The 26,820-nt window shown below is 36.6% G+C and overlaps 1 protein-coding gene across 1 annotated transcript in view; it reads right to left on the reverse strand.

The window, feature by feature from the left end:
- Positions 1-26,820, reverse strand: part of LOC136172966 (uncharacterized) — a 38,136-nt gene that overhangs the window by 5,301 nt on the left and 6,015 nt on the right. Inside the window, exons 3-6 of the mRNA XM_065942122.1 lie at positions 14,124-14,285; positions 11,185-11,278; positions 5,257-5,375; positions 2,790-2,932 (exon numbers count right to left, since the gene is read on the reverse strand). Of these exons, the coding sequence (XP_065798194.1) occupies positions 2,790-2,932; positions 5,257-5,375; positions 11,185-11,278; positions 14,124-14,285 (518 nt within the window). The remainder of the gene's footprint in view (positions 1-2,789; positions 2,933-5,256; positions 5,376-11,184; positions 11,279-14,123; positions 14,286-26,820) is intronic.

The following is a 26,820-nucleotide window of genomic DNA, read 5'->3' on the forward strand; positions in this document are numbered from 1 at the left end:
TTGTGGCCACTGCTGAGTTTTCCAGATTTGCTGGCATATTGGGTGCAGCACTTTCACAGCATCATCTTTTAGGATTTGAAATAGCTCAACTGGAATTCCATCACCTCCACTCGCTTTGTACGTAGTAATGCCTCCTAAGGCCCTCTTGACTTCACATTCCAGGATGTCTGGCTCTGGGTGAGTGATCACACCATCGTGATTATCTGGGTCATGAAGATCTTTTTTGTATTAGTTCTTCTATGTATTCTTGCCACCTCTTCTTAATATCTTCTTCTGTTAGGTCCATACCATTTCTGTCCTTTATTGTGCCCATCTTTGCATGAAATGTTCCCTTGGTATCTCTAATTTTCTTGAAGAGATCTCTAGTCTTTCCCATTCTGTTGTTTTCCTCTATTTCTTTGCACTGATCACTAAGGAAGGCTTTCTTATCTCTCCCTGCTATTCTTTGGAGCTCTGCATTCAAATGAGTGTATCTTTCCTTTTCTCCTCTGCTCTTTGCTTCTCTTCTTTCACAGCTATTTGTAAGGCCTCCTCAGGCAACCATTTTGCTTTTTGCATTTCTTTTTCTTGGGGATTGTCTTGATCCCTGCCTCCTGTACAATGTCATGAACCTAGTTTTTCAGGCACTCTATCAGATCTAATCCCTTGAATCTGTTTCTCACTTCCACTGTATAATCGTAAGAGATTTGATTTAGGTCATACCTGAACTGTCGAGTGGTTTACCCTACTTTCTTCAGTTTAAGAGTGAATTAGGCTATAAGGAGTTCATGATCTGAGCCACAGTCAGCTCCCGGTCTTGTTTTTGCTGACAGTATAGAGCTTCTCCATCTTTGGCGGCAAAGAATATAATCAATCTGATTTCAGTGTTGACCATCTGGTGATGTCCACGTGTAGAGTCTTCTCTTGTGTTGTTGGAAGAGGGTGTTTGCTATGACCAGTGCGTTCTCTTGGCAGAACTCTATTAGCCTTTGCCCTGCTTCATTCTGTCCTCCAAGGCTGAATCAGCCTCTCATATTGACTGTATCACAGATCCTCAGTCAGCCGGATAATGTTAGGGGGCATGACTGACAAACCCAGTGTGATTTTTCTCCTGGGGCAGAAGAGAAGGAGGCTATGAATTACATGCATCAATTTTCTGCTCTCCTGATTGATTTGACAGTTGTAGAGTCTGAATTGCAATTATATAACTTTATATTATACATTGTATTTCTGAAGAAAGAAAGGCCAAACGAATACATCTAAAGAACACTAAAACGGCATCAAGTCTTTTCTTTAATGATAAGAATTTCTCTTTTTCTCTCTTCTTTTTTATATAAGATAGGAAAAATTTGGAGGTTTACTGATTTGGATCAAGTCAAATTCACATACACGAAATTAATGGTCTTCTTGTGTAGTGTTTCTAAAGTATGTTATGTGACTATTAATATTTGTTCTTGTACATTTATTTAAATGAATATTAGAAAATATAACATACATTCTTATTTTATCCCTAGAAGAGAGTCTAGGGCAAAAAATTGAACAAATTAACATCGAGTAACTGATGCTGGGAAAGATTGAGGGCAAGAGGAGAGTGGGGTGACAGAGGATGAGATGGTTGGATGGTATCACTGTCCCAGTAGACAGGAGTTTGAGCAAACTCAGGGAGATAGTGAAAGACAGAAAAACCTGGCATGTTGTAATTCATGTGGTCTCAGAGTTAGACATGACAGCAACAAACTGAATAAACTAAAATGGCAGTGATAGTTAAGAGTCCTCTGAAAATTTTTATTTTGGTAATTTTAAATTTGTCATTTGAAAAGAACATAAGTAAAATCAAATATTATTCAAGTCTGTCTAATGTTGGGAAGGGACTTTGAAAATGACTGAAGATCCTCAGGGACCATTGCATTTTCTGCCTCTTCCTCTGTCTGCTGGGCCGTTTCGCTCCCCTGGTAACTGTAATGAGCTCTTTTCGATGCCCTGCCTCAGCCCAGGCTCAGAGATGCAGCTCAACCCGCTCGAGGATTTACCTTTTCTTCTTGTGGCTGCTTGATATTTCCTGATTCTTCTCTGGGAATTCTGTCTGCCCCTCTGATGGCTACCTCAGCTTGCTCTAGCTACACACCTGCTTGGTGAAGCAAAGGGCAACTCTCCACAGAATTCTCAAGCAATCCTGGGCAAGGAGACAGATTATCTTTAACATTATCCTTGGTGTCCTTGGGACATCAGAGAGTCCACATCAATTAAAAACAATTTTATTTCTGTCACTGTTCTGGTTGACAACTTCTACTCCTCTATTAGAATGTAAAGAATTTTATCTTAAGTCAAATAAGAGATTAAATTGAAAATAAATGTCCTCGGTTAAAAATTTTTTTTTAAAAGCTTGTGAACCTGAAGTCAAGACGCTTGTCAACTACCTATAGAGTCTTTCCCTGTAAATGGTCAATAAACATGACTAAAAATCACTATCTTACAACGATAATGTGTATATAATGTAATTGTGTTTCCAGTTCACTACACAAGGAACCTAGCAAGCTTTTCTGCCAATATGTCTTATGATTATTAATTATTCCCCTAAGAACTGGTAATAGCAGTATTAATTTGAAAAGGAATGGATTTTTCCTGCTAAAGTGTGACAGTTTGATTTATAAATTTCCCTTTTTGCCTTGCTCAGACATCGCTTAGCACTCTCACTTTCAAGGCCTGACCACATGAGGGGAGCCACAATAGGTAAAGACATTGATCACATGAACCCATATAATAAAGACTTGACTTTAACTTAGTAATTGGACATGCTAGGGAGCAGGTACCTTGGCAATCTTATGGCACTTAAATCCACCAGTGAATTGTCCACTAACCAGAGGGTTTCAACTCGAATTAGTCTTCTAAGAATCCTGTTAAAATTTTCAACTTGATAAGGGTCCCCCAAATCCTGAAATGAAAGGTTCAAATTCTGAAGGGAAGAACAAATAAAAAGAAAAAGCAAGTTCTTTGTCAACTTTTAAAAATAGTTATTAATTTGAACTGTTATATATTTAAGCCAGCAGTTTTTACCGTTTTGTTTTTTGGTCTTGTAAAATATTCACACATCCAAACACTCACAATTATTGCAGAGATTTTCAAGATAGGGGAGGAGGGTGAAGATATTGACAAGATTGTTTAGAATTAAACACCAGGTGGGAGGTGGCAGGTAGAGATGGAAAGACCCTTAGATTTTGAAATTTTTCTAGGTATGAAAAGTAGAGGGGGTAAAGCATTGTTTGGGTTTATATGATTAGTTATCTTTGAAAGTGAAAGTCACTCAGTTGTGTCCAGCTCTGCAACCCCATGGATTATACAGTCCATGGAATTCTCCAGGCCAGAATACTGATGTGGGTAGCCATTCCCTTTTCCAGGGGATCTTCCCAACCCAGGGATCGAACCCAGGTCTTTAGCCTCCTTGGAAATACTCAGATATCTCATTTAGAAAAATTTCAGAGTAAGATACCATCATTCAAAAGATGGAAAATATGATTTTATTTTAAAATAACCAGGGATATATACATATACATAATGTGGCATATTTCTGAGATAGTGGATATTTTATTTTTACTTTTAACATCAGCCAACTTTGATGTCAAGGAGATTAAAACCACCCTTAGTGGTAGCATTGCTCTTGTAAACTCTATTTCTAAAAGTCAACTTTACTTTTTTTGTTTCCAAAATTTTGCCATCAATTTCTGTGACTAGAAATTACTGCATAAGATGACATTCCTTTTTTTAATGTGAAGCAAAATAATTTACTATTTTTAAGGAAATACAGATATCTCTATCTAAAAAAGGTCTTGATATATTCAGACATTAAACATTATGAAATTTGATACCATAAGTTCTATTTTCTCAAAGTATAAAAGGTCTTCATTCTAAACAAAACTAAAGAAATATTGAGATTATATCTATCATTTCCACATTAAACATCACCTTCTCAAATAGGTTGCTTTTCCCAATAAGTTTTTCTGTGATAGATTAGGGCTCATTCAGCCATTCGTTTGCAGTATAGTTATCTAAAGGCCAATTAAACTTTCTATGAGAAATTTTTAGCAAGGTACCACTGGCCTTTGCAATATATCCACAGTTTAAATGACAGCTATAAAGAACAAATGCATGTATACACTGGAATGATTACTTTTAAAAAGAATCCTGGGAGTGGGGGTTAAAGTTTTAGGTGTGTTGTTTAAATTTTTCAAATAAATAAGTAGGTGCACTATATAAAATTTTAGAGTGGAATGTATCCATTATATGTGACTAATTAAGATTAATTTTAGAAAGAAAAAAAAACACTGAACTGGGATATAATATTCTACTTTCCTTGCTTCCCTTAATAAGTTGTGTGACCCTAGGCAAATCATTTCTTTTTCTAAACTTTCCTTTCCTTTTTGAAAGGAATGTGTTTGGACCAGACCCAATCTGAAGCTCCTTCCCAACCCCTAATTCTAGAATTCTATGACATACAAGATTCATCTGTGAAACAGAAGAGGCATTGGGAGATCCCAATAAGTCTCATTTCTGGAAGATTTCCTAAAATCCTCACATGCAATTTGATCACTTTGAAAAACAAAAATATTGGCATCTTACTCTGTTATAAAGAAGTTCATTTATTTTTTTCTTCATTTATTCTTTTATTGCTACCAATGCTTATTTTTCACGGTTAAGTCTTCAGTCCTCTGCTTAACCATGACTTGAAAGCCTGAGAGATGGCAATCCCAGAGGTGGGTAGTGGTTGAGAGCTAACTATGGGAACTGTTTCAATGCTAGTGGCTCAGCCAGCTGAGTCATTTTCAGCACCAAGAAACCACACCTCAAATCCTTCACTGCTGAAAGTTTGATTTGTTCCAGGATAGCTCTGTTTAGACCCCAATGACTGCCCTAGATCATCAAAATTTTAGCTTTTACCACATCATTCAAAGGAGTCCAGATTACATCATATACTCATTGATAAGGATTATCATTCAACACAACTTTTTTTATTATCAAAAATCTAATTTCATTCTCTGTTCTTTTAAACTTTTTCCAAAGTTCAGCAATATCAATATAAAATGAAGATTAGAAAATAAGTAGCATGCCTTGATGAAGAGAAAGGGTGGAAAAAAAGAGACGGAATGCCAGTCACAACTGTTTTCAGAGAAATTTCTGGAGATGCACTTAAAGGTTTTATGTTTATTCTGGCAATTGACCTTTTAAAAAAATGCCATAATTTAGTCAATGAAGGAAATATACTATTTTTTTTTAAGCTCTCACCGTGCAGTCCTCCCAGTTTTCTTGCAGCCACGTTTCCCATTTGTTTTTTTCAAGGACTCTTTTCTGTGCAGGCAAAGTACATTCCTCCTGTCTGAAGAGCAGCTCTTCGGCAGAGGGTCCTGAGCAGAAATCACAAGGTGAGATCTTGGAAGTAGGTTCAGAGAACAGGACCAACCCCCTCACTGGTTGTTTTAAACTTCCACTTGATATCAGGACTGAGGGAGACAGGATTGAACTCTTAGGCCCCAGTAGTGTGAGCAGTAACAAAATGTGATGTGTGTGACTAAATACACTTCTGCCTGCCTAATCAGGCTGAGGAGAGATGGGGACAGAAGAGGAGCCAGGACTTGATCACTATGAACACTTTCTAATGGTTTAAAATTATTTTTCCTGAAATGTTCTGAATAACTCTCATGTCTCCCAAACAAAATACAGCAAAACCTCCAATGTGAAAAAACTAAATCAGATGCGCAGGTATACCAATAATAGATTAATCAAGAAATGATTATTAAATATTTAAACCCCCCGGTTCCTGAACCCCCTGGTTCCTGAACCCCCGGTTCTTCCTGCTGCCAGAAGCCTTGTGGCCATCTCTGATGGGCTTACTTTCTAGGCCCTCCCATCACCAGATGAGTTATACAAGAGAGGAAATAGCAAACAATCAGCAATTTTATTTCCTTTTCATCTGTTTTACTTACTTCTTTTCAGTTTACAATAAAGTAAATACAGTTATCAGAAAAAATAGGGCTGTAGGTTATTTTAATTTAAATTTTTCACAAGTCTGCTACCTATTTTCTAGGTTTCTGCAGAGAATCAAAAGTCAGCTTTAACTTAAATTCTCACATATAGATTTCTTTTTAAATGCAATTTAGCACATTACTATGACAAATAATTTGAGGTTCAGAGATAATCTGATGACTTTCTAGAGTAATTAAAAGGGAGGAATGACCTCTATTAACTGTAGGGAAAAGTCAACATGTAGAGTTAACTTTTAATCTTACATCAATTACTTCTAGCTCAAGCAAGTGAGAAAAATCACCAGTATAGTGGCTTTAATCTTCATATAAATTTCTCTTTAGGGATCATGAAGTCACTCTTGACTTTCTTTCTCTTTTGTCTCTTGATTCAATAAACCACCTAATCTTACCAGCTTCCCCCTTAAGAATATGTCCTTTCCTTTTCAATGTCCAGACACTCACATCTTCCTACCGGAACTGTAGCTACTTTCTCTTAGATCTCTTGCTTTGTAATCTTCTCTTCTTCAGCATAAATGACACAAATTGCTATCCAGCTCTCCTAAAAACAGAGTTTACCATGGGACTGATATTTTCAAAACCTTTCAGAGGTTTCTTATTGCTTACCAAATAAAGATGGAAAAGTCTAGTTCATCAGGCAATGTTTTCTACAATCTTATCCCAGTTTCCATTTCCAAACTCATTTCCTACTATTTTCCAGCCTTATTGTCTTCTAAATCAGGTTTGCACATAACTTCCAGGGTTGGGGAAAGGATATTTTGTTTCTAGTCTGGAGTTAAGTAGCAGGTAATTGCCTGACTCCAGATGATTAATTTTAATTTTCTGAGCTGTTTAGTTTTCCATGTCTGCAAAAATATGGGGAAGTCTAGCATCAAGGGCCCATCAAGGACTGAATTTGGTGAGAAATTATGTTTGAAATTCACAATACTTTATAAAGATTTTATAAATTTCTAATTTATAAAATTATTTCTAATACTTTTAGACCAACATAAGTTATTGTCATAGACCCCAACACCCTTATCATGCTGCCACAGGCAAACTTCACTCTTTCCTGATGCCAACCAAGCCCCTGAAAGCCACCCTAAACTTTGTTGTTTAGTCGCTGAGTTGTGTCTGACTATTTTGAGACCCCAGGGACTGTAGCCCGCTAGGGTCCTCTGTCCATGAGATTTCCCAGGCAAGAATATTAGAGTGGGTTGTCATTTCCTTCTCCAGGGGATCTTCACCCAGGGATTGATCCCATATCTCCTGCACTGGCGGCAGATTCTTTACCACCGAGCCACCAGGTTTGATTTCAATTCCCTTTCAACTCTAACATCTTGTATTTCTGAGTCAGACCTGGCACCATTTGTACCCACTTCTCCTCAATCCACTTTTCTGGAGTGCATGATTTCAAAGGTGAAAAGAACACAGAAACAATATTGAAGGTATCGAGAGCAAACTTTGCTTTTTGTGGCAAATTCGTCTGGACTCTGATGGGCGATAATGAGTCTATTTATGAAGGATTTATGGAAGGCAATAAGAGCAAGAGGCCAATACTTCATTATTTTGACAAAAACATGAGTTCTTTCATCAGACACAGGTGGAAGTCAAGAATCTAACCTGCACTTTCAGGCATTTCTCTCATAATAAGCTGTAATGTTGCCACTCGGGAAATTACATACCCTGAAAGTGGTAGTATCCCAACTACTTTACAAATAAAATATCCTTGTGCTAGGAAATCACCTTCTTCATTGATTAGGATGATTGGAATGAAAAGTTATAGAGCTGGAAAAACTGGACCAGTCAACTCATTGACTGGGGAGACCTCGTTTATTGTCTTTATTTACACCCTCTCCCCCACACCAAATTTGGCAGCTTTCTTTGTGTAATAGCTATACCAGTTATTAGACTCTGCCCTGTATTGTTTGTTTGATATCTATTGATCTTCTGCTGTTTCAATTATTTCTTTTCAAAGCAGCTTGCAAAGATTTCTTTGAAGTTAGAAGCCAAAGGTCACTTCCACTGTGAGGAGATATATTAAATTGGATTCTTTAAAAAAAAAAAAAAAACCTCAGGCCTGCTTGGTAATTGAAGATATATCTCAGCAGCTGAGAACTGAAGTCTGGAATATCTGACAGCCCAGGGATGTTGGCTTACACCTGCCATGTCTGAGCTTTATTCTTTGTCCCTTCACTGGATTTGTAACTCTTAACAGCAGTGACCGAATTAACTTGCTGGGGGATTTTCAAACAGGAAGAATCTATTCTTTAAAAGAATTCTGCCAACAATATGCTCTTTGGCTTCATTTAATTGGGAGGAGTTAAGTCAGTTTCTATCTGGCAATCAAAGCCCTGGGAAATTGCTGTTTATCACACACCAGCTAACCTTTCTTTTCTTGGGAACTCTTCCTGAATGTGCAACTGGGGCAACTGAGATCAACTGCAGTAATTTTGATGGATGTTTCAGGATCTAATCTAGAAAGAGGGACATTCTTATCAGAATGCTTTTGAAATGCACTTGTTCTCCATCTCACACAAAAAAAACACTTATACAAAATTTAGGGCAACGAACAAGGACATCTGTTTTCCTCATGGCTTGAGTTGATGGGATTTTTCACTGTTTCCTCTCCCCTAGAAGATGCTCCAATCCTTTTACGACCGGTCACTTGCGAGAGATTGGGTGTTGTTAATGGCCTGATGGAAGCAAATTGTGCCTTATCTCTGGAGAGCGATGATATCCTCTGCATGAATGACCACTGGGATCTTCATGAGGGCCGATTTTGCTGAGTGATGACCTCAGCACATGACTTGGCTGCTTAGATCAGAGAAGAAGGGAGACCGCTGGACTCTTTTTACACATGCTCCTTTTCAGTTTACTCCTAGATTTTTATTCTCCTGTCATCTCCTCCAGTTTCTTCAGTCCTGCAGTTCTCTCTAAAGCTCAACTCTCCACCTGTCACTCCAAATACAATTTATTTTGCCTCATGGTGGCTGCCACAATTATCAACGACCTCCCCCCACATCACGTGGATAAATGCCAGTACTCTTACATTCCGTTCCCATGTTTCACTTCCTATTCAAATGTCTTCATTTCCTGCCTCTCTCCAAGCCCCCTCAACCAGTTTTTTTCATAGTAGGGACCTCAGATCACCTGCAACAGAATCACCTATCATAATTTTAATAAATGCAGATTCCAGGGCCCCACTGCATACTAACTACATCAGATGCTTCAGGCATAGGCCCTGGGAATGCGTGTTTTCCGCACACTTCCTGGTAACTTGCGCACACACAGAAGTTTAAGAGCCTTCTAAACCCTGCCTTCTTTAGCCCCTGATGCAACCCTTTCTCTTTCTTTTGTTGATGAACTCTATACCTGTGACATACATGGCCTCCATGGCCTCCAATCTCCTTCCTTCCTAATTCCCCATAATTTCTTTTTTATTGTTTATTAATTTTGTCATTAAAATTTATTTATAGTAGGTCTTTATTGGTTATTAGCTTTAAATATAGAAGTGTGTACATGTCACTAATTTCCCATAATTTGTTGCTCTTAGAAAAATATTCTAAGATCTCCAAAGGGAAGTGTAATTTACCTCTAATAGTACTATCTAATAACATTTTATTATTATAAAATAAATTAATATATAATTACATAAAATATGTTTTATTATATAAGCCAATGGATGCTTGGCTGCAAAATAGATATTGTAGAGTTAAACCATAAGAACATATTTAACTCACAGTTTTATAAAAAGATGTTATTTTAATCACCTTTATCATTTGAGTTTGAGTGAAAGAAGGAAAGCATTAGTGGGTAAAGTAATGCAATTGAGAGGTGGAAATGGGCAGATGAATATACCTATAGCAACTTTTCTTAAATCAATATTATAATTGTATGATAGACAATGTACCTGCAAGTCTACAAATAGAGATGTACATTAGCCAAGATACTTGATATTTTATAAAGACCAAATACTCACTGCAGCAGGAATTATGTCTAATATTATTTCATCCACTTATGAAGGATGCAAAAAGATAACAGTCTCTGTTCCTACAGAGCTTATAATCTGTTGCAGCTACTTCTAGAAATCAAACATTATGTATATCAGGGCTTCAGATTAAAAATCCTTCATACTGTCACACCAGCACATTTATAAAATCTGAAAGTATGAAAGAGGAATAATAAACTATTGGTTACTTTACCAAGTTTAAAATGTTTAGTGAAAATGCACAATGAGACTGCTGGTTTATTTAGATTCTCTTTTAATGCTTTTTTAATCAATGTAGGATTAACCAGTTTAAAGTCATCCACTGAATTAACAGTGTTATTCATGATCATAAAATTCCAACAAATATCATTGGTTAAATAAATTTAATAATATCCTTACGATGGAATGATATGCAACTTCTAAACAATTTGTTTGGAGTAATGTTTATAACAGGGAGGAAAGAAAGGCTCACAATGTCAGATGAAAAAACTCAAGAAATACAGGTGGCCACATTATTTTGTAAAGAAATATATACATGCTTTTCAAAAAAAGACTAAATGGAAATAAAAGTCACAGTGATTATTTCTGGATAATTGAATTACAGGTTCTTCTGTTTCTGTTTTCCAATATTTAATATTGAACGTTATTATTTATGTGATCAGCTATAAGATGATGCTTTTAGGGCTTGTCTGGTGGTCAGTGGTTGAGTCTGCCTCGCAATGCAGGGGACACTGAGTTGATCCCAGGTCTGGGAAGATCCCACGTGCCCCTGAGCAGCTGGGCCCATGAGCTACAACAGCTGAGCCCGTGTTCTAGAGCCTGAGAGCAGCAACTCCTGAGCCCACGGGCTGAAGCTCCTGAAGCCCTTGCACCCCAGAGCCCATGCAGAAGCCCAATGAGAGGCACGTCCACTGCAATGAAGAGCAGTCCCCCCTCACGGCAAGTAGAGAAAGCCCACACACAGGAACAAAGACCCACCACAGCCCAGAAGTAAAAGAAATAAACAAATGAATAAATTTTAAAAGAAAAAGAGTACGCTTTTAAAGGTGGTTTCAGTATATTAACAACTATGTGGTCTTGAAAAAGGGAATTTTTCTACCTCTAGGTCATACAGGTTTGTATCCCCCAGTAATGTCTTATTATCCTCAAAAAAGCATCTACTAAGAACATGTATGAAAAGATCACACACTTCAGTTCCTTTACCTTCTCTTACTCGTGGGCAACGCAGTTGACTTCCTTGGATGTCATTTTGTTCTACTTTGTGCCAAGTGAGGTACTTAAAAGAATCTGATGGAAGCTTTAAAGTAAGAGAGAAGAGAAATATCATCTGGCGATAAACAGTTCACTTACTTTATGTGTACAAGTAATGTGAACCCATCCAGACATTGAGCTAAATCAAACTCTAGGCACCTAATGACATACTTATTGATGTTATGTTAGTCCAATCTAAATTATTTATTTTTATTCAATTTTGCATCTTCCAACATCTACAACTGATTTATGTTTGATGACAAATGATAGCACAAATAAATATATGTACCCATTCATGAATCCACTTTACACCACCTCTAATAATCTATCCTCTGATATTTATTGAATAGCTCATGAGGAATCTCATTCTATTTTAGAATAGTTGTAATTGTTAAAGTTTCTTCATTATATGGATCCGAGGTAATCCTTCTAAGTTAGTCCAGTTGTACAAGCTCTGCCTTTTGAGGCTACACAGAAGAATCCCTTCACATTTTAAGTGTCTGATAATAGTTGTCATCCTCTTTGTCATTTAGTTATTACTTACAGATCATGGTTTACAAATTATTGACCACTCAGGAAAAGCGTGGTTCTCCTTGAGAAGAGTTCCATTTTATTGACATTGTTCCTAAAATGTGTGGCCAATATTGAATGAAATATTTCAGGTCTCTGGTCATCTTCCTTGTTCTGGACAGTGTATTGCTGACCAGAATATGTGTCAAGATCACATCTGGGGCAATTTTATGCTGTTTATTACTATTGAAGCTGTAGTCAATCAAAATTCCTAGTATCCTACATGACTTATGATAGTTTCAAGGTTAGCACAAACAAAAAGGCATATTACTCAGCAAAGAATATTATGTTAAATACATACACCATAGATTCATTCTTCTGATAGCCATGTTATACCTATACAGACAAACCAAGGATATTTGATTTGAAGAAATGCCATTACAGTATTTGGGACATTCATCTCACAGAACAGTATTTTGTATAGTTTTTCTTTGCTTGAGGCTGTGTGACTAACATAAAAAACATTTTCGTCATTAAATAAGCTTATGAGGCACTAGATTAAACCAAGCTAAGCATTTATCTTTACTACAGGACTTCTCTGAACCTTTAGTATCCTAAGATATATTGTGATTCTGTACTACAAAGTGTTTTCCTGGACTTTTAAACCACAGAACCTTTGATTCTTAGCATAGCACATGGAACTAGCTCATCCTATAAAGCAAAATTTGGGGCAAGCTGCCTCAAAATAAATTGGGAAGAGGTGGGTTTTTAATAATCATTTAGCTTTGATCTTTTACCTTCATTACTTACTTACTGGATGACCTTAGTTGTTTCATAAATATTTAAATATATTCATTTAAAAAATAACAAAATTCTCTAACTTGATTAACAGCAGCATTAAAAAGTTAATTAATGCTTGAGCAATTCTTTGGGACAATCTGAGGCTTTGCTAACAGACTTTCAAGTAATTCACTTATTCTTCAGAACTATTTTTTAAAAACTAAGAAATACAAACACATTTTAGATTATTGAAAAATGTAGTCTATCTTGGGCTGTTCGGTTTACATGTTTGTGGAAGCATCTTTCCCAATCTGTTACGTGTTTTTGGAATTTGTTTTGCTTGTTACTGTCATAGAATAAAAATTTTTTAGAAGTTAAATTTCCTGTAGTTGCCACATCCAATCGCCTTTTTGTGCTATTTCATGAGACTCTAGCTGGGAAAAAATGAATCTAAGCTAAAGTTATATTGAAAATAAAGTTTCTGTTTTTCAACTGATATCTAATTTTGTGCAAAAAAAACTGTCAGTTTTTTAAAGGAGTTATGTGGTTGATTTGGGGGTTTCTAACATCACAGGAAAATGAGCCATTGCATTTCTTTGTTTATATCTGTGAAAGGCTGTCAACATATTGCAGTTGTGTGACCATGCTTTCTTCGTAAAGGACTGGTGAATATTCCTGTGTCTTACCCTGTTCTTTTTTGATTTTAACGGACCAAGTGATTAATCCATTGGTTCAATAAATATTTTTGAAACTAGAATGCTTCAACTCACTAATATATTGAAAAATAAATATGGTGCCCCTGCTATGCGGCAGGCACTATCTCAGACACTAAAGATACAGAGTTAAATAAAATATGGTATTTGTGCTTGAAAAACTCATTTTCTGTAATTTGAGAGGCAAACATAGAAATAACTCATTTTCATCCAAGGAAAAGTGGATAAGTTTTGAATGAAGGAAAGGAGGGACAAAACTTTGTGATTCCACTTAGATAGGTTAAAGAACAGTCTTGGAAATGGTACGCTTAGGAGGAAAATTTTTTATCTTGTGGACAAAGGATATTCCATAAAGAAAGGAGATAATTCTTGGACTAGAGACAGAATTTGAACTCAATTTGAACTCAGAGGGAAAGGAAGGGACACCATTGTTATGTCTCTGGTCATTATCTTTTCTATTCATCTCTATCTCTTTTGTCTTCCTTCCTCCCCCCCCAGATTTTTCCTCTCTGAGGTGGGACTGAGAGTAACAACTTTCATTTTCTCCCCGGTTACAAGGATAGATTTAAGACATGTTTGCGTGTGTGCTAAGTTGCTTTGGTCATGTCCAACTGTTTGTGGCCTTATGGACTGTAGCCTGCCAGACTCCTCGATCCATGGGATTTCCCAAGCAAGAATACTGAAGTGGGTTGCCAGGCCTTCCTCCAGGGGATCTTCCCTATGCAGGGATCGAACCCTCATCTCTTATGATCCTGCCTTGGCTAGTAGGTTCTTTACTACTAGCGCCACCTTGGAAGACATGTATACACTTATTAAAAAGTATAAAGTGTTAAGTAAAATGCATGTTAAACTTAAGACTAAGTAAAGAACAAATTAAAAAATACTTACCAGGGATGATATTCCAGAATCTGAATGAGAATATAGTGTTCTGTTCCTGGAGAGAGCCCACGGGGTGTGTGTCTCACTCAGATAGGAGCCGTAGGATGAATTAGGTGGACAAGTCTCCTGATCACTTGTGTTTTGACCTGAGGAGCTGAGTGAAAGAAAATGCTTAAGAGGTTCAGGAGGGAGGGGATATATAGATACTTATGCCCTGATTCACATTTTTTCAGGGCAGAAACCAATACAACGTTGTAAAACAATTATCCTCCAATTAAACATTTTAAAAAATGCTTAAAGTTTTTAAATGCAAATATCTTTGTATAAAACAACAATAGTCACAAATTATAAGCACCAGTTTTTCCATTTATAGGAGAGATAAGTGATACCCTAGGAATTCTGTCATAGTCCTAAACACATTTTTTATGGCTGACAGTCACTTAAGGCAAATTCTCCTCCAGGTAAGAAAAAGTGTCTATGGAGACTGCAAATCTTTGAAAATAGTACACACAAATACATACTCATAGGATATGAATAAGGAAATAAGCCCTAATTTTGTAATATCATTCCTAGTAGAACTAATACTACAGATTTGCCTTGTGCCAAATAAGTTTTAAACTGTCTACTGGTTTTCCCATTGATCTCGGTTTTCCATTTTCCCTGAAATTTCCCCCAAACCTATTATATTTCCTCAAATTGGTGGCAAACATATTAAGAATTTGGGTTCTTTAATCAATTTTACTCACTTTGAAATACTGCTCAAATATTTCACTTAAAAACAGTCCTATTCCCTCTGTATTCCCATTGTTATGCCACTGAGATATAAAATGTCTTTTTGCTTTCCTGTTTTTATTATTTACTGTTATTCTTGCACTTTTCCCTTTCTCCTCCAGAGTGGTTATGTTTCCCTTTCTGTAATTGGTACTGTATATTACTTTAAGTCAATTTAAAAATAATATCTGAGTATGCTTTTTCATGTTAAGTAAAACTAGAAATTGTATCTATCTCTGGCCTCCTTTTACTCTTGATGGGTTACTTCTCAGGCTCTGAGAATCTTAAGAGACAGCATTCTATATTTTATGGCACAGTTATTATGAAGCTCTGTAGCAATTTTGCATATAAGAAACTGACACATCTCTTGTATATTGAAGTTGCCTTCATGAAGTATAATGTAGAAATGTCTTTCATTTTTCATGTATTAACTGATGCGTTAGAGTAGAAGAGCATAGCCATTACATCATATCCTTAAAATAGTGCTATTGTGCCATTAAGAAAATAAAACAACTGTCTCCTTGTGTTATCAAGGAGAAAATTATCCCTCCATCTACCACTAAATAGCAAAAGATTTGGTCTTAATCATGTGAAAAACTCAGAAAATATATACCTCTCCAATATTCCCCAATTGAGCAATTCTTTAATAAACTGGATATGGTTTTCTTGACATACCAAAGAATATTTTACCATGGCAACAAATTAACAAACATTAGAAAAACATTATAGTGTGCAAAATTTATTATTCCTGAAGCAGGTAAATCCTGCTGTCTCTAGCCAGAGCTTTGGTCAACAATCAGGGAGAATAAAATAAGGCAAAATAGAATAGTATTTCAGGGAATGAGCAGAGGATAAACGTTTAACTGACTTTTGGTTCCTTGTCTTTATGAAAATATGCTAGCCATTTTCTGCCAAGATGAAATCAGGAAAATAAGGATAATGACATGACTGACTCTTCTGTGATTCTGAACTTTATTGATGGTTACACAGTGATGAGGGTCTGACAAAACATGGTCCACTGGAGAAGGGAATGGCAAATCACTTCAGTATTGTTGCCTTGAGAACCCTATAAACAGTATGAAAAAATCTGGCTTTAAAACTCAACATTCAAAAAAACTAACGTCATGGCATCCAGTTGTATCACTTCATGGCAAATAGATGGGAAAAACGTGGAAAGTGTGTCAGATTTCATTTTCTTGGGCTTCAAAATCAATGCTCACACTGACTGCAGTCACGCAATTAAAAGACACTTGCTCCTTGGAAGAATAGCTATGGCAAACCTAGACAGTGTATTAAAAAGCAGAGACATTACTTTGCCAACAAACATCCGTATAGTCAAAGCTTTGGTTTTTCCAGAAGTCATGTACGGATGTGAGAGTTGGACCATAAAAAGGCTGAACACCAAAGAACTGACGCTTCCAAACTGTGGTGTTGGAGAAGACTCTTGAGAGTCCCTTGGACTACAGGGAGATCCAACCAGTCCATCCTAAATAAAATCAACCCTGAATATTCATTGGAAGGACTGATGCTGACACTGATGATCCAATACTTTGGTCACCTGATGCAAAGAGGTGACTCGTTGGCAAAGACCCTGATGCTGGGAAAGATTGAAGGCAGAAGGAGAAGGGGACCACAGAGGATGAGATGGTTGGGTGGCATCACTGACACAATGGACATGGGTTTGAGCAAGCTCAGGGAGATAGTGAAGGACAGGGAAGCCTGGTGTGTGCAGTCCATGGGGTTGCCAAGAGCCAGACACAACTTCACAACTGAACAATAACACGGTGATGAGAAACAGGCCCAATAGGAAAATCTGGAAGTGTCTCTCTCTCTCTTGTTCTGAAACCTAAAGTGTGAGAAATGATCTTATTTTGTTTAAAGGAGAGCACAGGGAACCATAAGTTCACAAAGCCAAAATGTCTGATAAGAAGGATCCTGCTGATCGGGTTTTCACTGTACCTTGCTTGTGTACTGCTGCAAGACCAGGCACAACAGCTTCAAGGTAAAATCACGTTTACAAAGAACTGAAAATTAGCTCATTATCTTAGTTTATATTAGATTGTTTGAACGTTGAAACTAGAACTATTTGTGCAATTATCTTGACTGCTACTAGACATTTATGAATAACAGAAAGTAATTAAAACTTTGGTAACAGAAATAAATAGGCAAATAACACCCACACTCTTTCTTTCTCTTTCACTGGCTGTTTTCCTGCCAGAGTGGAATGAAATAAATTGGTCTAGAGTTTCAGCTAAGGACAGAGAATCTGAGAAGATTCTAATCAGTAGATAACTAGTGTGACTCTCTTCCAGTGTGATTACTTTCTGTGGGTCCCAAAGGCTGGATTCTTTCTCTCACGTTCATATATTCCTCCTGGACGCCACACCAGAGGGCAGTGGTGAAGGACAGTATGCTCACATTGTGAAGTAAAACCTTTGGGGAATTCTGAAGCTCTTCTTTGTTCCATTGCTTCTATCATGAATTCCATATAGAAGTTTACTTTGGTCTGGTTTTGGGGGAAAAATATCAGCAAAGAAAGATAATTTGTGATCCTTTAGTTTAAAAAAAAGAAAAGGTAGAGCATCTTCCAGGTTATCTGACTAATCCAAACTTCTACCCCATCTGCCTTCATGCACACACCACTGATGGCCGGAGTGCAAAACAGTGAGTCCCGAGAATCTAAAACTCTTACTGCTGTGACCTTGGGTCACTTAGCACCTCTGGTGGGTCCTTACATTTAATATTCAGAAGATGATGTGGACTCTGCCTGAGTGAAAGCTTTTCTGGTTTGGTTTTGTGTTTTTTTGGCAACAATATTAACAGGATGACAACTTTTACTTATATAATGATTTTATAATTAACATTTATTAATCATATGCTATGTGCTAGGCATTATTCTAAGAATTTTAGAGAGATTAACTCACTTAATCATTGTTGTTCATTCACCAAGTTGTGTCCAACTCTTTGCAACCTCATGGACTGTAGCACATCAGGTTCCCCTGTCCTTTACTATCTCCCAGAGTTTGCTCAAATTCATGTCTATTGAGTCAGTGATGCCATCCAACCATCTCATCCTTTGCCACCCCCTTCTCCTTTTGATTTTAATCTTTCCCAGCATTAAGGTCTTTCCCAACAAGTTGGCTCTTCACATCAGGTGGCCAAAGTATTTAATCATTAAAATCACCAAAGTGCATAACATCGTTATTTTGATTTTAGAAATGAGGAAGCAGAGATCCAAAGAGGTGGCATAACTTATCCAAGTCAAACAAGTAAATGATCAAGTGTTTTTAATTACTATAATTCAAATAAGATTCAGATAAGTTACTGTGATTCTTTAAATAACTGTAAATCTGTATCATTTATTTGGATGCAGTTGTTATTAAGGAAAATCATTAATATTGATTTTTCCTATTCTGATTGCTTCACTTAACTACAGATAAATAATTCACTAGTTAATAGAACATGTAAATCTGAGCAGTGACTCTTTATTGAAAATAAATGGTAAGCCTTTAGTAGTAGAACTATGAGAACATCATTCCAGGTAACATCAAGCTGTTTTAAAAACCCTCTCATGTCTCCCCTCCCCAAAGAAAATAAAACCAGGCTTGTAGTTTAGTTGGTATTTTGGTTTACTCATTTTTAATCTTTCTGCCTGCATTGAACAAATAAGTATCATAAATTGCAACTCTAAACCTTATGAGAGAGAAATTAATTTTATTAATGCTGTAATATAAAGTTGCCATGACTAAAACAGTACAACATTTGTCAGGAGTGATTTATGATGTCTTTAAAATAGGTGGTATTATCTGAATTGGCCATCTGTTCTTGGTTTCAAAAAGTGTAGAATGGCCAACAAGAGTGAATCTGGTGAGCTGAGACTGCAGGACGAAAAACAATAATAATATAAGTTATCAATTCATGAGCCCCTTTCGTTGGAAGATTGCGTTGTTGTTTACAATCAGGAATTTATAAGCCTCATAAATTGTCGGCTGCAAAGGGATGCTATCTATTTAATTAAAATGTCAAGTTGGTGATTATGTAGCTTTGCAAGGACAGGAAAGGAGGAAGTGGCAGATGGCCTAGTTTCTAAGGTGAAGCCGAGCTTCTGAGATGAAGGAGGCGGTATTGAACACACACCATCCAGGAGGCCAGGGGGCTCCTTCAGATAGTCAGCGTGGTCAAGATGGCATTGCTTACAACTCTATTTCTAAATGTCCCATTTATATTGAGTGCTGCATCATGAAAGCTTTATATTTAGAAGGAAAAGAAACAGCTCAATCATATTTTTCAGTTAGCAAAGGACGCTCCCCAAGTCCTCAGATGCTTTCTTACTCCCCCCACATTATTGAGCGAGGCTCTCAGATCTAGTGGGATCTTGCTAAACCCATGCACTTGGGCTATCAATTAGAGGAAACTTACCATGAACTCTAGAGCATTAAATTTGGCTGAAAGAAGATATCAATCCAATCTCTGATTACTTTGACCATTCTTCTTATCTTTTAAAATCCAGAGACCTTGTCCTCTCTATTCCTATATATAAGTTTATTCATTTGTAAAACAGGTGGTGATTGTGCTATCTACATGTTAGGGATGGTGAGGCGATATTGTAAAACACTGAAAAAGGAGGTTTCATGAAATCAAGAAGTCTTTTGTAATTATAACATGTTAATGTCTGAAATAGCAAATTTGGCATACCATGTTATTGCCTTCAAATTTCTGATGGCTCTAAATTAAGTTCCTAGAACTAAATCCATAAATTAAGTAAATAATCACATAGCAATGAATGTTCTAAAAAAACTCATGTGTTTTACAAATATCCCTAAAATTTTAGTACCTAAGCCCCAGAGTTTTAACAGATATATCTGAAACTATTTAGATTGTTGATTCTAAAAACACAGAGGTACAAATTATAATTTTGAAAAATATACAACTAAAATTGTCATTTCTTTATTTTTATCTTAATGGTCCGATTTTAATTTTATGTAACCTTGTATTCTAATGAATTTTTCCTGTCCCTGTTGCTCTAGCCCCATGTACATTCCTATAAACACAAATAGGCCCCCATATTAAGATATAACAAAAGTAAAAGGACAAACGTTATCAAAATTCTTTAGAGGAAAAGCTTGTAAACTTCAGTACATATTAATGGGTTCATTGACATTTTTAGAAACACAAAGTTATATTAACATCCTAGGAACAATGAAGATAAACTGAGATACCTCTATATTTTCTTTATAAAATTATATTTAGAAATTTTTAGAATGTCATTGCAACCACATATATAGCTGCTATTTAGAAGGTTCCCAGTACTTGAGGAATGTTTTACTACTCCCTATATTGTTATAGTTTTGAAAATTCAACCACATACAACACTGCAAAGGAGAAGCATATAGACACTAAAGGACAATATGTGATTAGGTAGTTTTGTCAACAGAGACAAAACTAGAAAATTTCAAATGAAATTAACAGTATATTAGGAAGGTAGTCTGACTAAGACTTATTTCATGATGTGCAGAAATGTGATCGAACAAATACTGGCACTAAGGAAACATTTTTTTTTTCTTTTTTCTTCTTCTTCCCTCCCTCCCACTCTTTCCCCACTCCTTCAAAATTTGAAGATTAAAATTTAAGTTGCAGCCTGGGCATCACTTTTTACCCTGTCTCTGAAATAATTTTGTAAAATGTACTAGCTTAAAAATAATATTGATCATGAATATCATTTTTTTTACAGAATTCATGAGTAAACTTCCTCTTGGTACAGTGTATTCAAGGGTGTTAGCAACTAGGAAAAATTAATTTATAACTGGTCACAAAACTTCTACACATTTAAAAACCATTGATTCACATGCCCATTTTTAATTATTTCACAGTTTTTGACATTAAAATCAACATAACCTCTACATACTGCTGAGATGAGATGTTCAGAGTTTGCTAACTAAAATAATACTTCTGTAATATAACTGCTTCAGCCTTTAAATCCCTACTTAAGCACGAGTCCTATCTTAACTACAGGCAGTAAATTTAGGGAGCTATAAATAAATTTCACACAGTCATGAAAGCACGATGTATTTCATCCTGAAAACTGAAGGGGCAAATCTCACTTTTTTAAGGATGAGAGCCAATTGAAACTCATATAAGGACAAAACATTCAAGTCCTTAAGAGACCTAATCATATGTTGTCTAATTATCAGCATGCCTTGAGAAACATTTATGAAACAGCTATAAAATCTAGGAATGAAGAAACAAGGATTGGGTTTTGGCCTCTAATTTAATCTGGTTTATGACTTTATTGATCTAGCAAAAGTCCTGTTTTCTGGTAGTTATTTCATTTAAATGTAACTAATAGATAAAACTAATATTAACTGTAATTAGTGGGTATTAACTAATGGATATTGCTTCTTACTGTCCTATCTGATCTCCCCCCTGAAGTTCACACATGTTGTCTTAAAGTGCCATGTGTAACTATTAATGTACCACTACTAGACGGTAAGTCCAGCTCTCTGTTACAGCAATGATTACCTGAATTGCATTTGTAGCCAGTTGCCTGCATATAGGAGAGGTGGTGGCTCATTTCTCTAAGCAACAGTCATCAGTAACCCAGATTTCATGATTTTACATTTTTAAATGAAATTTAATCCAGGAACACACAAACCTGTGGTTGTCTGTTTTCTCTTAAGGAATGAATAAGACTACTTGTAACATTTTGTTTGCTTACCTTTTGGACATGTCTTGCTGGTGCATAAATTTCCTCTGGCTTTCCTAAACCTATTTTTCTGAAGACATTTTTCATCCCATTCCCAGAAGAGCTGTCCAGCAAGAATCAGCAGCCTTCTTTTGGGGTCTTCCTTGTATTCACCGTGACCAAGGAAACAAGCTGTTACCTAGCAACCTGGCCCTTTAGGAGGTATTGTTACCAATCTCTTAGTGCTCATCAAAGGAATTCCTGGGCTCCTGGAGCAACTAATGGTGGATGCTGTTTCCAGGGAATTTTCTAAACTGTGGTATAACAGAACCTTGACTACAGAAACATAAATTATAGCAGAGGGAGCAAATGGCCCTGGCATCCCTGAAAAGTGTGCTGTCTTCAGCTCTATTATTTCTTGAATTGTCTGCATCTGGCTTGGGTTTAGTCGAAGTGGTAATCATGCCATGTATCCCTCAGTATTTGGTTTCGTGCTCCTCTTCTGAAGTTTCAGAACAAGCAGAAGGAGCAAAAGGGAAGTTATCTAATTCCAGCTTGAAACTTGGCCAGATAAAACACCTTGGAATTGAAGGTAGGGAATTCTGCCTTGTTCAGCACAAGAAAACAAAAAGTATTTCCAAGCAAATGTTTACAGCCTGTCACAGAAAAAGGAGATAATATCATACTGTATTCTCATTTACTGATTCAAGAAGTCTGCTTAGAGTGCCTGCTGTGTATGTAGATAGCACTGTGAATTTTTAACTTCAGGAGCTGATAAAACAAAAGTTCAGCCTGCTACTTGCATGCCTTCTTTCCTCCAAATAGAAAATGTTAGCTGTGCTTTTGAGGACTGAGAATTTGTTGTTTGCCAGAAGCATAGTAAACACTTTCATAGTCTCTACTGATTCAGAGAACAAGACATTTGGGAAACCATTTTACTTAAAAGCTCATTTCAAAACAAGATATTTGGCATGTCCTGGAAAAGAGCATTATGTTTCCATGTCATTTCTCTTTCCAAGCAGTGGTAATCCATCCATAGGCTAAAAATTTTCAGTAACCTTTGAAATGTGTTTCATATCAAAAGAGTGTAAACACATTCTCTACATTACGTTTCTGTTAGAACTTATATTACACACAAAATGTTTCAGGCTGAAACTTAGCATAAAAACTTTCTGTGCTAAAAAATATCATTTGACATATTTGGTAAAGACCCACAATTGACTTGTTTCTGTCCAAGTTAGTGTAATTAAGAAAAGTTATCAAATATCTATAATAATTACATCTCAAATTTTCTGAATATTTTTACCATGATAGGAGTAGAGACGCCAAATGGCAGACATTTCTTTACCCTTGTCATTTCTAAGCATCCTCAAAATTTCCCCAACTCCAGAAACTGTAAACCAGTATTATACCAAGATGAATTAATTAAATTATAAACTGGTCTTAATCTTTTTAGCTTTATAGCCCCCAAAACACACCATAGCTCCACTATCTCAGGCAAAAGCTATTCATGCTCAAATGTTTTCATTCTGACTTTGCCAGCATCCTCTGATCCAATGTCTCCCCCAGTCTCCCAGTTGATCCTCACACCTTCTTCTCTATCTTCTAACTTCCAAGATCTCTGCTCCCATCCTTACTTCCACAAAGCAAACAGAAAGAAATTTCCTCAGGGTCCCATCATGCATCCACCCGCCTACTCTCATCTTCCTGCCTATTTTCCATGCTTTCTCCTCATTTACAGGTATGACATCAACACTTCTTTCTTCATTTGTGGACTAGAGCCTATTCCTTCATCTCTCCTCAAGACCATTGGTCCAGAAATTCCTCTGCATCATCAATTTCTACTCTTCACTGCATCATCCCACAAACATATACACATGCTGTTATTTTCCCCATTTAAAGCAGAAACCAAACAAAAATGCCCTGGATCCATTTCTCAATCCAGCTTCATCCCATTCCTTTACATCCATTACAGTGTGGGGAAAGCTTTGCAAGTGTTGTCTATGCTTGCTGCATCCAGTTCTCTTCCCATCCCTCTTGAACTCATTCAGCTGTTGTTTTCACTCTACTGCTTCACTGGAACTACATTTGGCAAGGCCACTAATGACCTTCAAGTCACTAAATTCAATGGTTGGTTCCTAGCTCTCATTTCCTCGATCTAGCCACTGTATTTGAAACATCGAGTTACTCTCTTCCCTGAAGCACTTTCTTCATTTGGCTTCTAGGACCCCACACTCAACTGGTTTTCTTTCTACTTTATAATCTCTTTTGCCATTCCCTACTCATCCGACTAATGTCTTAATACTGCTGTGTCCAAATCTCAGTCTTTAGACTTCTTTCTCTCTTAACTCACTCCATTAATGATCCTATCCAGTCTCATGACTTTAAAAACACTTTATATGCTAATGATTCCAATATGTATAACTCCATCCTAGACCCCCCTTCTCTCTCTTGAATTCCAGGGCTATATATTTACCTGCCTACTTGACATTCCTCTGGATGTTTCATAGTCACCTCCATCTTAATATTCCCAAAATAAACTTCTACATCTCCTATCCAGATCAATCCCTTTTATATCCTTCATTTATACAAACCAAAAATCATGGAATTATCCTTAACTACTCTTTAATTTGAAATATTGTATCCAATCCCTGGTGAAAGCCTTTCAGCTCTAACTCAAAATATATTTAGAGTCTGGCCACTTCTCATCCACTCCATGGCTACCACAAGACCCCATATATTTTTTTTTAACTTTGTATTTTGTATTGTAATATAGCCAATTACAGTGTTGTGATAGTTTCTGGTGGACAGCAAAAGGACTCAGCCATACACATACATGTATCCATTCCCCAAATTCCCCTCCCATCCAGGCTGCCAGATAACATTGAGAAAAATTCCCTGTGCTACTTATGGTACCATAAGACTCCATATTTCTCATTTATTTATTGAACTATAGAAACTATAGTAATGAACACTAACAATATTGTGTTAGTTTTGGGTGTGCAGCAAAGATATTCAGAACATATATTCGGATTCTTTTTCATTATAGGTTATTAAAAGATATTGAATATAGTCCCCTGTGCTATATAATGGGTCCTTGTTGTTTATCAACTTTATATATAGTGGTGTGTATTTGTTAATCCCAAACCATTTATTCATACCCCACTTTCTCCTTTGGTAACCATAAACTTGTTTTCTAAGTCTGAGTCTAGTTCTCTTTTGTAAATAAACTCAATTGTATCATATTTTTAGTTTCCATATATAAGTGATATCATGTCATATCTTTCTCTGCTTGACTTACTTCACTTAGTATGATAATCTCTAGGTCCATCCATATTGCCTCAAATAGCAATGTTTCATTATTTTTATGGCCGAGTAACATTCCAATGTACATATATAGCACATCTTCTTAAACTAGTCATCTGTTTACGGGCACTTAGATTGCTTCCATGTCTTGGTTATTGCAAGTAGTGTTTCTGTGAACACTGATGTGAGACCCCCATATTTCTTAGCAGTATTATTGCAACAGACACTTCACTCGTCTCCTGCTTCAAACAATGCCCCTCACATTCTGTACTCAAATGTAGCATGCAGAGTGATTCTGTTAGTCATTCTTCATATCAAACACTCAAACGGTTATCTATCTCACAAAGAAAGGACCAGCATCCTTACAAGGAAGTACAAGGCACTGATATGTCTGGCATTAAAGAAAATAATATCTCAAAATTAAAACTAATTTTGAAATGTCCTCAAAACAATCAAGATTCAAGTTGACTAAGGTTCTTTGACAACTACCTGGAAGCCCAGGCTGATACATGATGTTAGACAATTAACTCTTTGAAAAAACCCTTCTACTTTTCTCTCTTATGGGCATCCCAGGTGGCACTAGTGGTAATGAATCTGCCTGCCAATGCAGGAAACACAAGAGACTTGTGTTCGGTCCTTAGGTGGGGAAAATCCTCTGGAGCAGGAAGTGACAACCCGCTACGACATTCTTGCCTGAAAAATCCTATGGACAGAGGAACCTGGCAGACTGCAGTCCAAAGAGTTGTAAAGAGCCATACATGACTGGGCAACGAAGAATGCACACTACTTTTCTCTTAAGTTTCAGGACCAGTTAAAATAAGAAATGTCCCAAATTTGGAATGTGAGCTATTTATAAAAAGGCTACCATTTACAAGTGCTTCTCTGTCTAATGGAGTGTTTTCTCAATATTGTGAAATAAAAACAAAAGGTAGAGTTTGTGGGTAGCTTCAGACAGTGGTAGCAGACTAGTTACCAGATCCCTAAGAGGTCCTCTTGGCATGCAGCACACACGCAATAAGTCCTCTGAGAAGTATACAAAACAAAAAGAAGGGAAAGGTGTGTCTACACAAAAACTCAGCAAACTTTGAGAACCGAGAGTGCTAAAACTTCAAAATAACTATGAATTTTAAAAAATAATGATGAATCTTTTTTCATCTCATGTGTCTCTCATTTGTCAATCCTAGCCTCTCTCCACAGCAGTACGTCAAGGAAAGCAAAAGCTGACCAAGAAAAATTGTGGAAAGGACAGAAAAAGATGGAGTTCAAAGTAGATCTAAAACTATCACAAGAAAAGATTAAGTCCCACCTAACCAGAATGTTTTATAAAAATGTCCACACAAATCAGAGGAAGGATTAGTAGGGAAGAGATTTCAGAGTATGCCAGATGAAAAAGCCCAGGCATGATATAAAGGGGATATCTTTGAAATATGTAACTTCTGGGAGAGAAAAAATGTGAAAAAAGAAGTGAGAACTTCCCTTTGGCAATTAGGATGTGGAGACAAAGATAAAAGGGAAAACATAAGGTCTTATAATGCAAAATAGCGTCTCTAGATGGAAGGACTCACAATTCATCCTTTGTCAGATAATATCTCCCCCAGAGATGTCCATATCTGAATACCCAGAGCCTGGGAATGTGTTACCTTACATAGAAAAAGGGAAGTAAGATAACAGATGGAATTAAGGTTGCTAATTAGCTGACGTCAAGACAGGGAAGATTCTCTGGGTTTTCCAGGTGGATCCAATGTAATCACAAATACCCTTAAACATAAGAGGAAGTAAAGAGAATCGGTGTCCGAGAAAGACAGCTAGCCATTCCTGGCTTTGCAGACGGAAAGAGGCCATGTGCCAAATAAAGAGGCCATGTAACGCAAAAGCATTATCCTTAAAGGAGAAAAAATTGATAAACTAGCCTTCATCATAATTAAGACCTTATGCTCTTCAAAAGAC

This window comes from Muntiacus reevesi, chromosome 8 (assembly GCF_963930625.1).
Source record: "Muntiacus reevesi chromosome 8, mMunRee1.1, whole genome shotgun sequence".
In the NCBI taxonomy this organism is placed as follows: domain Eukaryota; kingdom Metazoa; phylum Chordata; class Mammalia; order Artiodactyla; family Cervidae; genus Muntiacus; species Muntiacus reevesi.